At 38.8% G+C, this 11,705-nt stretch overlaps 1 protein-coding gene across 1 annotated transcript; it reads left to right on the top strand.

Annotated features, from left to right (window-relative positions):
• Positions 1–326: 326 nt before the first annotated feature.
• IFNG (interferon gamma) lies at positions 327–3,800 on the top strand (the record flags this gene model as incomplete). Its single annotated transcript, XM_080636110.1, has 4 exons — positions 327–449; positions 2,365–2,433; positions 2,788–2,967; positions 3,675–3,800. 4 exons carry the CDS (start codon positions 327–329, stop codon positions 3,798–3,800), a joined length of 498 nt encoding a protein of 165 aa, XP_080492236.1.
• Between the last annotated feature and the right edge of the window lie 7,905 nt (positions 3,801–11,705).

An 11,705-nucleotide genomic window follows, 5' to 3' on the forward strand; every position in this document is an offset into this window, starting at 1 on the left:
CTGCCACGTAAATGTTACCCTTTGATGAACCACTGAAATTTTTTCCAGGACCATACTTTTAGAAAGATGCTTTCGAGGGATTCCCTTGATTAGCCAAAACCAAAGGGTTCTTATCTAACACTATCTTGTCTAAATATACACAGCCTGTGATGACGAAATAAAAAATTTCAAGACCAGGTATAAATACCACTGAGGGGCAGATGAAGTTCATTCGTCTACTTTCTTCTAATAGAAGACTGTACTATTAGAAGTTGAAGCTCACTGCTCTTAGTACTGACGTCTCCCAGAACTTATCTGAGCATTTTAACTGAGCCATCACCAAGAAAATGACTTGCCAGACCTACAGCTTGTTTGCTCTGTCTGTCATCATGATTTATTTTGGACGTTTTGGAAATAGCTCAATTCTTGCTCACCTTCAAAACGATATAGACCAACTGAAAGCTGACTTTGTAAGTATGGTGCTCTACTGCATTTCTCTTCTCCTTGTGCTTTACATATAGTCCAGCATTGAGCACTGCTTGACATATTCAATGTGTACCAATAGAGGGTAATCATAGAACAAACCTTTTGCTTTACCTTTTGTTAAACAAGAATATGGACAATTTCTTTGGCTTTGCTAACCTTATTCACTAACATGATATAATTTTTCAATAGTTATAGGTAATAATAGTAGTTTGCATTAATTTCAGGGGCATTCCTCCTTTCACAAGAGCTTCTACTAGCTCTGTGAAGCCTTTGATTACATGGAATGTTTCATAACAAGAAATCTTTATGCCACTTATGATGAATGATTTAATCTTGATTCAATTCTGAATAGATGCAGTTTACAGACACTTTCTTAAGTTTTAGGTTATTAATGTTAATGGGGGATTTGGTAATAGTTAGCAATATAAACAAAATGGAGAAGGACTTTTGCTTTAACAAATGCATCTGGTACTTACTACTAGTAGTAGTGTCCTGCCCAAAGGTGGTTCTTGCTGCTTATTCTTTCTCATCCTCCAGCCATTCTGTTTATATATCTATGGCTGTGATCTGGCATAGAGTGTTATCTGGCATGATATTACTTCTTTTCACTTTGATAACTTGATAACTGTAATGTTAACTCACCTATCTTCATCTAGGAGGCATTAAAGTACTTCACAATTGACTTTGTCTGGGATTAGTCATAGAGATAACGGATTTATAACAGAGTCACTTCTAATTAACAGCTTTTATTCTCAATATATTTTTTCTTTAAATGCATGAAACCAATTGCAAGACTTTGCTCCAGTTTTCAGCTATCGTTTTGTCAGAATTTTGTGCATTTGAAAGTTAAAATTTAGTAGTCAAAGAATCACCCTGACGTATCACATGAAGAAGCCTAGTGTGACGTTCCAGTGTTTGCAGAGTGATAGCAAACTGGCTGTAAAACTGGTATTAAATCTTAAATTTGTCATTAGTGCAGATCAGAGAGATTCTCACTAGAATATATATAACTCTGTCAGAGACATCCTGAGCTGTGGTGAGCTTCTTGCACTGACATTAAAGACTCTGGTCCGCAGCAGGTGCTCCCCACATTTCAGAAGAACAGCAAAACAAAGTCTGGTGATAAGCTCAACATGGGGAGCCAATCAGCCTATGAGGTTTCTGTCAGCCTGCAAGTTTTCCTTTTGCACTCACTGTATTTAAATTACCAAGCAGACAAGAAAGGAAATAGTGACTGTTGTATACAAAAAGAAAAAAAAAAGACACACAGAGAAAAGGAAATGATTCAGTTTACCTCTCCTTGGTAGGAGAATTGTATTGCTCTTAGTTTCCTAGAAACTGTCACTGTGTGTGGCTAAAATCTGATGGTTAAACTCTGTCCCTGCGAACCTCTCAGTATCCCACTAACCTTGTATATCCCCATACCTGCGGGCTACTGGGCAATTCTCCAGTTTCACAAACTGTAGTTTTATAGTAAAATTAGTTTGTTCTTGTTCCAGATGAGGTTTATTCAAGTGCACAGACCACATACTGGTGGACTTCAACTTAAAACATGCCAAGATCAGATCTGACAATTTGCTAGCCAGTTGTTATGCTTCTGAACTTTGATATACAGCTGTCAAAACCACAACTTGCAAGGAGTATTTGGTAAAATAGACAGCGCTAAACGTCTTTATTATAGCAGGAGAAGACATTGAAAAACAGCCTAATGCTATTTCTGATACTGGGCAGTCATACAATGCAATTTGGTGCTTATAGAATTGAAAGCATTGTAATAGCTATAGCCTAGTGGTGCAAAAATCATGTCTCTGGTTTTTACTGCTCATTTGAACAAAGAACACACATTGGCCTTGTAATAAGTATTGTTTGTATAACAGATATATTTGTTCTTTGTTGCAGAACTCAAGCAATTCAGATGTAGCTGACGGTGGACCTATTTTTACAGAGAAACTGATAAACTGGACAGAGGTGAGCTAGAACCAGATATGACAAAGCATCTTGAGCACTTTGCAGGGCACTTTTGGTACAAGGCAGCTCCCAGAGCCGTTGTAACCAGCTGGGGAAGTACAAACATGAGCAGAGGCTGCTTCAGTATCTATGAAATGACAAAACAATCATAAAAATATTTCCCATAAGGACCAAGGTGCTTTATATTGCACCATGAATCAATCCTGGGGTACAGCCAAGCCCAGGACATGAGCTGCAACATCTTATCCTGTTTTAAATGACAGTGAGAACCTCTGTGTGCTGCATTTCAGCTTTGTTCGCTTTCCTGCTGATGAGCACTCATAGACCTTTCTTTCTGACTGTATTTTTCAACAGAAAAATGAAAAAAGAATCATCCTGAGCCAGATTGTTTCCATGTACTTGGAAATGCTTGAAAACACTGACAAGTCAAAGGCGCACATCAGGCACATATCTGAGGAACTCTATACTCTGAAAAACAGCCTTCCTGATGGCTTGAAGAAGCTGAAAGACCTCAAGGACCTGGCAAAGCTTCAGGTAAGTCTCTTCCTCTGCCTTCAAGACTCATGACACTATATTTTCCAGTTGATATTGAGTGTGAGTCAAGCCAATAATGCTTTATAACCCATCGGGTAATCCCCATCTAGCTCAGCTCACACTGGAAAACCTGTTGTTTCCAGCTGCAGGGGCTGCTGCGGGTCTGCGGTGTGGGGTGTCAGCATGGGGGCTGCTGTTCTGAGTCTTGCTAAAGTCTGGCACAGAGGTGCTGGCAGTACTGCCACATCATCTGCCCACCAGAGCTGCCACTGACACGGCCATTTGTGGTTTAGAAACGGGTGAGAGAGTTGTGCCTGGCTACGACACACCTCCACATCCTTCAGAGTCACTTGGCTTATCGAACAATTGCCGATAGCATGAACTACTGATGTCTGCAGAGGTCTGCAGCCAATACCCTGGTGGAGTTAGCTGCTTGAGTGGGTATATGCCATCACAATAACTACAGGGTAGCTCAGTTTTACAGAATATGGCTGGTCTGTAGCATGTCACACAGTAGTGCAGAAAGTGGAAAACAAAACTCTGTGACAATGTGGGTGTTTGTTGCTGGAATTAGGGAATGGAGTAATTGGAAACTGCAGATGTCCATCTGGTTTATCCTGGTAGCAGTGTAGCCTGTACGTTGTGATTGGTAAACAATTATAGCTCTTGGCATGACCTTCCTTCTGTTTGTTTCTTATTTATAATAGATGAGTGACTTGAAAATTCAACGTAAAGCTGTGCATGAGCTGTTCAGTGTCCTGCAGAAACTAGTGGAGACTCCAACTTCTCCCAAAAGGAAAAGGAGCCAGTCTCAGAGGAGGTGCAAATGCTAATGACATTATATGGCATTTTGTACAGAGTTATTGTGCAAATATTGTTATGATGCACATTTTTTATTTCGATTTTTTAACTGAATTTTTATACATTTATTTATTAATATTTAAGTATTTTAAATAATTATTTATAACAAAATACCAAAGTATTTATACCTCCTACTACTATCTAAGAAATGACTTCGTCTTAAAATTCTGTCTATCTGTTATATGTTTGTTGACCTGAAATACAGAATGAGGCAATGTTTACTCAGTTTCCATCTGGAAATCCTGAAATGACATGATACGGTACCCAGCTTTCCATCTGGTGCTGTCTTGAGAGAGGAATGTTATATAATTAGTCTCATCATTCATCTATTTGTCATGAAGATGCAAGCACCAATATGGGGAAGTTTCTGTACTCATGAAAATATACTCATATCTGCTTACTTCTAAGCATATCTAAATTCACATCAAGCAAGTAGACATGCTTAAAGGTAAGCAAATGCTCATGCACTTTTCTGAACTAGGGGATGGATGATTAATTGGCGGCAACTACTGTTATGCACTGAAGTTACCAAGAGGCCAAGCTAGTTAGCAGCTCCAGGAAATGTGACTGACTCTATTGCACTTACTTAACTACAACTCACTGATTTTGAGAAGTTCTGTATTCTTTTGTACTGAATTGTTTAAATGTGTCTGATGTCATTTTATTTATTTGGAGGTAGTAGTATGGAAGTTTTTATCTCAAGAACTATATTTTTGTACTGGAATATTATTTAAACCTTTGGATTTGTCAATGGAAAATTTTTGAAATTTGGATATTAAATAAAAAATAAATAAATATTGAAGAATGCTTGCATGTTTATTCACCAGAATCTCTGTGCAAGGTAAACTGCTAACCTTGCTTTACGTTGTTATAGAAGATAGCCCTGCCAAGATATATAAGCCATATTTTATCTCCTCCTCCCTGTCCAAGTTTTGGGAATGGACAATGTTTTTGAAGAAATTTGGCAGAAGCGTCTAAAATTCCCAGGTTCTTCAATTTCTGCTTGTATCTGCATGAGGAAGCATAATTTTGCCTATAAGAAGGCTTTGACCATTTAAAATTTGTTGTTACTCTGATTTAAAATAAAAGACACTATTCATTTCATCTGCAAGCCAAAGTTATGCAGCCTAGATTGAGGTCAGCTCATCTGCTGGACTATCTGTGAATGGTACAAGCTGGAGGCCTGGGACTGCTTGGGCCTTAGCCAGTTTCAGAGGCTTGGGTTTGGGCTTGGGACTGGGGAGTGGAGTTGGTGGGGTTTCCTAATTATCAGACCCTCACAGTTTTACTAAGCAAATTATCTGGGGGCAAACTGGTTGGGCTGACTGGGAATGTGGCAGATTTTCCTTGGTATTCCTGCCAATATAAGACCTCCAACTCCCACCGAACTTGAGCTGAATCAACAAATTCCAGAAATACCACCCTACAGAGCCCGAAGTTTAGTTGTAATTGTTGTAATAAGCCTAATGAGTTTAGCTGTAATTGTTGCAGCCCTTCCTACTCTTATGGGCTCAGCTGTCTCCTTGGTGTAAAATACCTTCTCTCATATCCTCATTTTACAGTCATTACAAAGTGACTCAGTAATACTGGAGACTTGAAGTGATTTTGAAGGAAACAGCTGTTCTTGTTTGTACTCATCAGAGACATGCATATGAATGTGAGATGCAAGTGAAATAATGTTGTGGGATTTCTCCTGTTCCAGGACTAAGCATGACAAGCCTCAGTATGTACTTAATATAGGCAACGTGTCTCTGTGTACATGCTCTTTCATGAGGTATTAGTTAAATAAGAGACAAGCTGTCTTCCTGGGAAGTGAAGCCAGCTATAGCAACTTCTATCGAAAAAAATAAATGGAAAAAAAAAAAAAAAAGAAAGAAAGAAAAAAAGGAAAAGGAAGAAGAAATAAAAGGAAAATGGGAAAAGAAAGGATAGAAGAGAAGAGAAGAGAAATGAAGAGAAGAGAAAAGAAGAGAAAAATTAAATTAACAGTGTTTTGGTTTTTTTTTTTCCTTTTAATTTAAAGCCAGGACTGGTTGGGAGCTACTTCATTAGACTATAAATTTTAAAGTCTACAGTCCTTCCTCACCTTGCCACAGAAAAGCAATTAAGGCCATTGCTAGACACCCAGCAGGAATAATATTTACTCATCCATCTTAAGCCTAGTTGCGTGTACCTAAGCCTGTGCCATTTTCTGTGCTGTCCTGTCACATGCATTCATTTTGTTACCTCATCAAATCTGTCTCAAAACAGCAAGAGTGCTGGGGAGGCATTATCGCTTAGTCACATAATTTCCCAGGTTCTTCTCATACTAGTGCTGGGTAACAGAGGCAGAGAATTAGGGAAGAAATGAGCAGCCAAGAGATGGAGTAGCAGCTGGCACTGCTGACAGAATGTATTTGTACGCTCTGATTTGAGTAGTTTGGTGGCTTGTTTGTTTGTTGATATCTGTTTTGGTTTTGTTTAGGTTTGTTTTGGGTTTCTTTCCTCCTTTCCTCCCCTCCCCCTCCCAAGTATCCTTATTTCAACTAGAAATTTTTGAAGCATCTTTAAGCCTTTCATGTTAAACCTGACATCATTGCAGATTCACCAGTGCTGCCATAGTTACCTAACCACGCAAAGGAATCCAAATAATTTTTTTCTCACATTTGCCTTCCTCTGAGTTTTCCCTACCCAGTGTAAGTCTGTGAAACCCATTTCTACAGGGTGCTTAACATAAACTGCTGAATTAATCATTCCTCACTTTGCTCTGTTAATGTGATAACACTGTCAGAGAAGAACATCATCAAAATCAGCCTCCACAAGACCACAATGTTTCCCCTCAGTTGTATACCATACAAATGAGGTGAATCACTTTGAACATGAAAATCTCTCATCTCTTCTCTCACATCCATGGGAATCCTGGATCTCCTCTTTTATGTCATTCCTCACTATATCCAAGTGAGGAAGACGTTTCCAGCTAAGCTAAATTCAAGTGTGAAATTAATTTAAAGTCTACCCTAAATATTTCCAAAGAGAAACATAATAGAAGCATTGAACATTTCTTACAGAAGGTCAGAGCTATTTTTTTCAGCTATGCAACTTGAGAGAGTTCATAGATGCACACGCACAGGAGAGAAAAGATATTATCTACTATCCAGTAGTTAAAATTAGAAAGGGGAAAAATCGAAAGAAAATGCATCATTGTCTCAGAAAGTCACTGCGGTTTATGCATCACTTCTGCAGCACATTGATCTATCTTTACTGTCTATTCCTGCATATTATCTGCACTGATTTTAATCTGATATTTTATCACCTTGCCACTAAGTATTTGGAAGTATTTTAAAAGTTCTTTGCAGCCAAACCTCCTTCCTGGTATCCTGAATAACTTAGTACATCAGCAAACTTAATTATGAATATGAATAACTAAGTTGATATTGATATTGATATTCACAGCTCACCCCATTTCCCAAACTGCTGATGGCTACATTAAATGACACAGGCCCCAGGCAAGCCCTCTCATGACTGAACCCACTTAACTGCAGAACACATTCACTGATTCCTACCCCTTACTTTTTACCTTTTAGCCAGTTGCATATTTATGTGAAGACTTCCTTATAACAAAATAGCTTAACCTCTTTGGTATCCCTATGGTGAGACTCAACTGAGATTCTTGTGAAGATCCAAGGGTACAATGCTATTTTGTCTCCCCCTTGTCTATATATTCACTGCATTGGCTCTTCAGTAAGCTCTAGTATAACCAAGAAGTGTGGTATATCTGTGACGAAAGTCATATTTAATAATCTGTTGTGCACCAGATTTATACATGGGCCCACTCTATCTCAGTATTGTGTAGGGATGGTAGGGATGCCAGCTTTACCAGTTTGCAGTGTTCTGGGATTCCCCTGAGGCAAATAAACCCATTTTGTGCATCGCTGGTGTAGGGGCAGATTCCAGAACAGGTTGTATCTCCCACACTCCACAGCTGTTTCACCCTTGAAGCCTGCAGGACTCTGGGTGAAGGTTGTCAGTTCAAATCTGTCCTTGTGGTCATCTCACTTCTCTAGTCTATGGGTGACCATGGGTTTTTTTTGGTCAGTGGGAAGGAGGAATAATAAAAATATCTAAAAAGGTCTGGAGGTGGAAAAAACCCCAAACCTGGCAGATGTGTGTGGGATTTTCAGCCCAAAACAGCTATTCATGCAAAACGTCTCATCTTTCTGTTGTCTTGTGTGGGACAGAGAAGTGATAATTTCTCCAACTCATGGGATGTATGTAGGCTGCTCAAGTAGGTGGCAGATAGCTGTTTAGCAACAGCAACAAATACAACTTCTGGGTATCGTATGTAGCAGTTGTCCTAATGCAAAGCAGCAAAATAAGTCTACCCATCTTTCAGCTTCCTCTTCTATTCTTCTTTCCAAGATTTCCCCATACAGTGGGCAAACTCTTCCTGGGAAGCAATCAGGAAGGTCTATGCCAAAAAACTACCTGCAGAAGTAAGCAAGTCTGATCCCTGGCAAAACCAGCTGTGGCTATATGGTGGTCACATCATGACAGAGGGAAATAAAAATGGAAGAGAGCTCAGTTCCCCTCTGCACAAAAGCAGGTAGGAACCTCTTGCACCACTCCATGCTGACTGCTACCTCAAAGGCAAGCTGTCATTTGTGAGATTTCCCCTAAACCATAGGTCTAAGATGACCTTGACCTTACAAAACAGAAAGCAAGCCAGGTGGGTAAACCTGGTCTCTAAATCAACTCAAGGCTGTGAGTTATTGCTACTCCAACATGCATTTATTGTTTCACAGGATCAGGTCCTGTACAGAATTGGATCTCCTTGTAAGTCATATATCTGCTGAACATATGGAGATACATAGCATGCATGTATGATACAATATACAGGTTTTGCTCAATGATACATATAGCAGTATATTGTTTGGAGATGTCTGAGGATTTCTCTGTGTTCATGGATGGATACTATTTTTTCCAGTGTGTTGTCTATAGGATCATACTCATAAGGAGCTGGAAGTTTTCTAGAAGATGCTATTAACAGGAGTAAATGAGAGTACTTCTTCACAGACTGGTTCTATGTTATTAAACAAGATGCAATAAAATATATCTATCTGCATAACCAGTTCCACAGAAAAGAATTTTGAAAAGTGTATTATCATATACAATGAACCCAAAGCCAATGACGCTTCGAAGGAAAGTCATTCTACAACTCACAATTTTATGTTATCCTCAGGCTGTTAATGTCACTAGTGGTAAGGAAATTCCCCCACACTCACCCTTCTTACAGGCTCCTGAAGGTCAGACAACAGATGTTGCCACTTGGCATCTCCCCCTCTATCAGGCATGCACAACTCCGTCTTCGGTCTAGTTTCATGTCTCCCTGCATTATTATCCTGTGTCCTCCTCAGTAGATTTCTGGTTGCATCCTCAAAGACCATAGGTGTCCATGGTTTATGCTGTTATGACAGCAAATTTAGACATCCCATTTTAGCTTCATCATTAGAAGGGCCACTGAACAGAAACACTATGCAAATAATGCTTTCCTATAAATTAAAAATTTATTTTTAGGGATTTATAAAATATTTCCTCCCCACTCGAGTTGTGTTTACATGACTACTCCAAGGAACCACGATGCTAAATGGAGTGGTGCAACTACTGTTTAAAATACTTACCTGAAATTAAAATTTGTCTACAAGGCTAAACAAACACTAAAGAACTCAGTCTTACCCAATCAATTGCAATGACCTTGTGCAGTTCTTTCCTGTCACTTGAGAAAAGTCAGTTGTATGCTGCTCAGTCGAAGTACTTAATTCCTCATGCAGCTGGTGCCACTTGAGGTTCCTGTTACAGGTTGATTAAAAAATTCAAAACAGTCATTGGAAAGATTCTTTGATGTAGAAGTGATTTGAATTAGGTAACTGGATTCTGGAAACTGGGTTTTTTTCCCTAGCCTTGAGCAGTGGGCCCAAAAAAATACTTTCAAGAAAGAATATAACAGATGTTGACACTTTAACATGGATTTGCACTTCATGACTTTGTATCAAAAAGAACCATTAGTGCTCACACTATCTGTGGAGAATTTTCCCTAAATAGCCTCAAAATTCCTCACATTTGCACCTAATATACTGTCTTGAAAAGTATGAACATGGGCTGTATTTAATGTGAACAATCCAGCCTTGCAGTCTTTTGGTTCCTGGATAATGCTTCTCTCTTGGCCTCTCCAGAGAAGAACTTTTCCTTAGTGCTGGTAAGATTTTACTAGTCAATATAAATCTAAACTGTTTCATTTTTGATTATAAATAAGTGCACTGAAGTCCTTCCCCTTATTTAGCTCAGTGGAAGAATGTTCAGAAAAAAATGGCTGTGAATTTATGAAAGGGCCTTAATTTATTGATAAATAACAAAATTCTCAAGAGATATAAAATAACAGAAAACAGTTCATTCAAAATGTATACAGTACTTCTTGGAGATTTATAGAACATAGATAAAATGTCATTTGCCCTATGTCATTCATGTGCTTCTTCTCTTAGTTTGTAGATTAACAGAGAAGTTTAAGAAAAATGATGTATGAACTAACAAATTGTTGAGATTTCTTATCTGAAACAAACAAGCAGTGATGAAAGTCCATACATGCCACCCAACTGGTAAAGTTCATGTTGCCTATCTAGCAACAGTGATTTTTCCATAGACTTCGTGAAAATAATTTGCTTCTTGAACACTGCAAAAAAGAGCTTGGTGTACTTCTGAGATGGTATTTATCACAAGTGGCTAGTGAGAAGGATATAAATAGAAAACACTATTCATTTTAAAACCTTGAGCTAGTCTTAGTAAGCAAGCTCTTCCTTTTCAGAGAGTTCTTATGAATTCTGAAATTACTTACAGACCAACTGCACAAACGCTACATGAACACACTATAGGGAAAGAGTAGAGATTAAAAGAAAAAAAATCTCATGCATTTGTGAATGTGTCTCCAACATGAGCTGTACACAGATGGATAAAATAGGCATATTTTAGTCTGCACAGACAAAAACAGACTCTCGGATGAAAAGTAAAAGTCACTTTGGCTAAGTAGTTTCTATCCAGTGACAGAAGTTGTCTCCCAATAAGTATTTCACACGCCATAAAAAAAAAAAGAAAGAAAAAAAAACCAAACAACCCACAAACAAACAACCCCCCACCAAAAAAACCCCAAACCCCACCAATAAGACCAAGGCAACCAAATAACCAAATATTTAATTTGCCCTTTTTACAGAAATGATGTTTGACTACTCTTGGAGCCCACCTTCTGAAAGCCCTATCTCAAACCAGAAGTGCTCTTTGAGGGTGTGAGAAGGTCTGTTGACCTCTAGACTGACTAGAGCCAAGGAATAGCTCTACTCTGAAGGACAGTCCTCCTTCTGCAGTAGTTTAATAGCTCTGGCACTCTTTATCTCTACAGCATTTATTTCACTTTTTTTTTCTTTTGTTAGACCATGTACCACATCAATTCACATATTTTCAATTTTGCTGGGCTATTTTCTACTCCAAAGGGTCTTTTCTGATAAACTTTCTGAAACTGTGGGAGAAAATGGCTGACTACAAAGGAGAAGAATTTTTCAAGAAGATACTTTTAATACTGGATAGACTTTTCTCTTTTTTTACTTATTTGTCAGCATGATCTACAATTTCCAGGACAAGGGTTGTGTGCATTTCTCTGTGGGGTACTTCTGAAAGCACAATGCAGTGATGTGTCAGGGATCTTGGGAAGTACTGAGCCAGGATCTCCATCGGAGTCAGCACTCGCCTCCAGGTAAGACAAGCTACAAAATACATCTGTCCTGCCTCTCTTCCCACAGAGAAAGCTCTGCTCCTGCTGATGCCTGTGCTCCTCAGTACCTTTTCTGGCTTCATGT

This window comes from Psittacula echo, assembly GCF_963264785.1.
Source record: "Psittacula echo genome assembly, chromosome: 1".
Lineage (NCBI taxonomy): Eukaryota > Metazoa > Chordata > Aves > Psittaciformes > Psittacidae > Psittacula > Psittacula echo.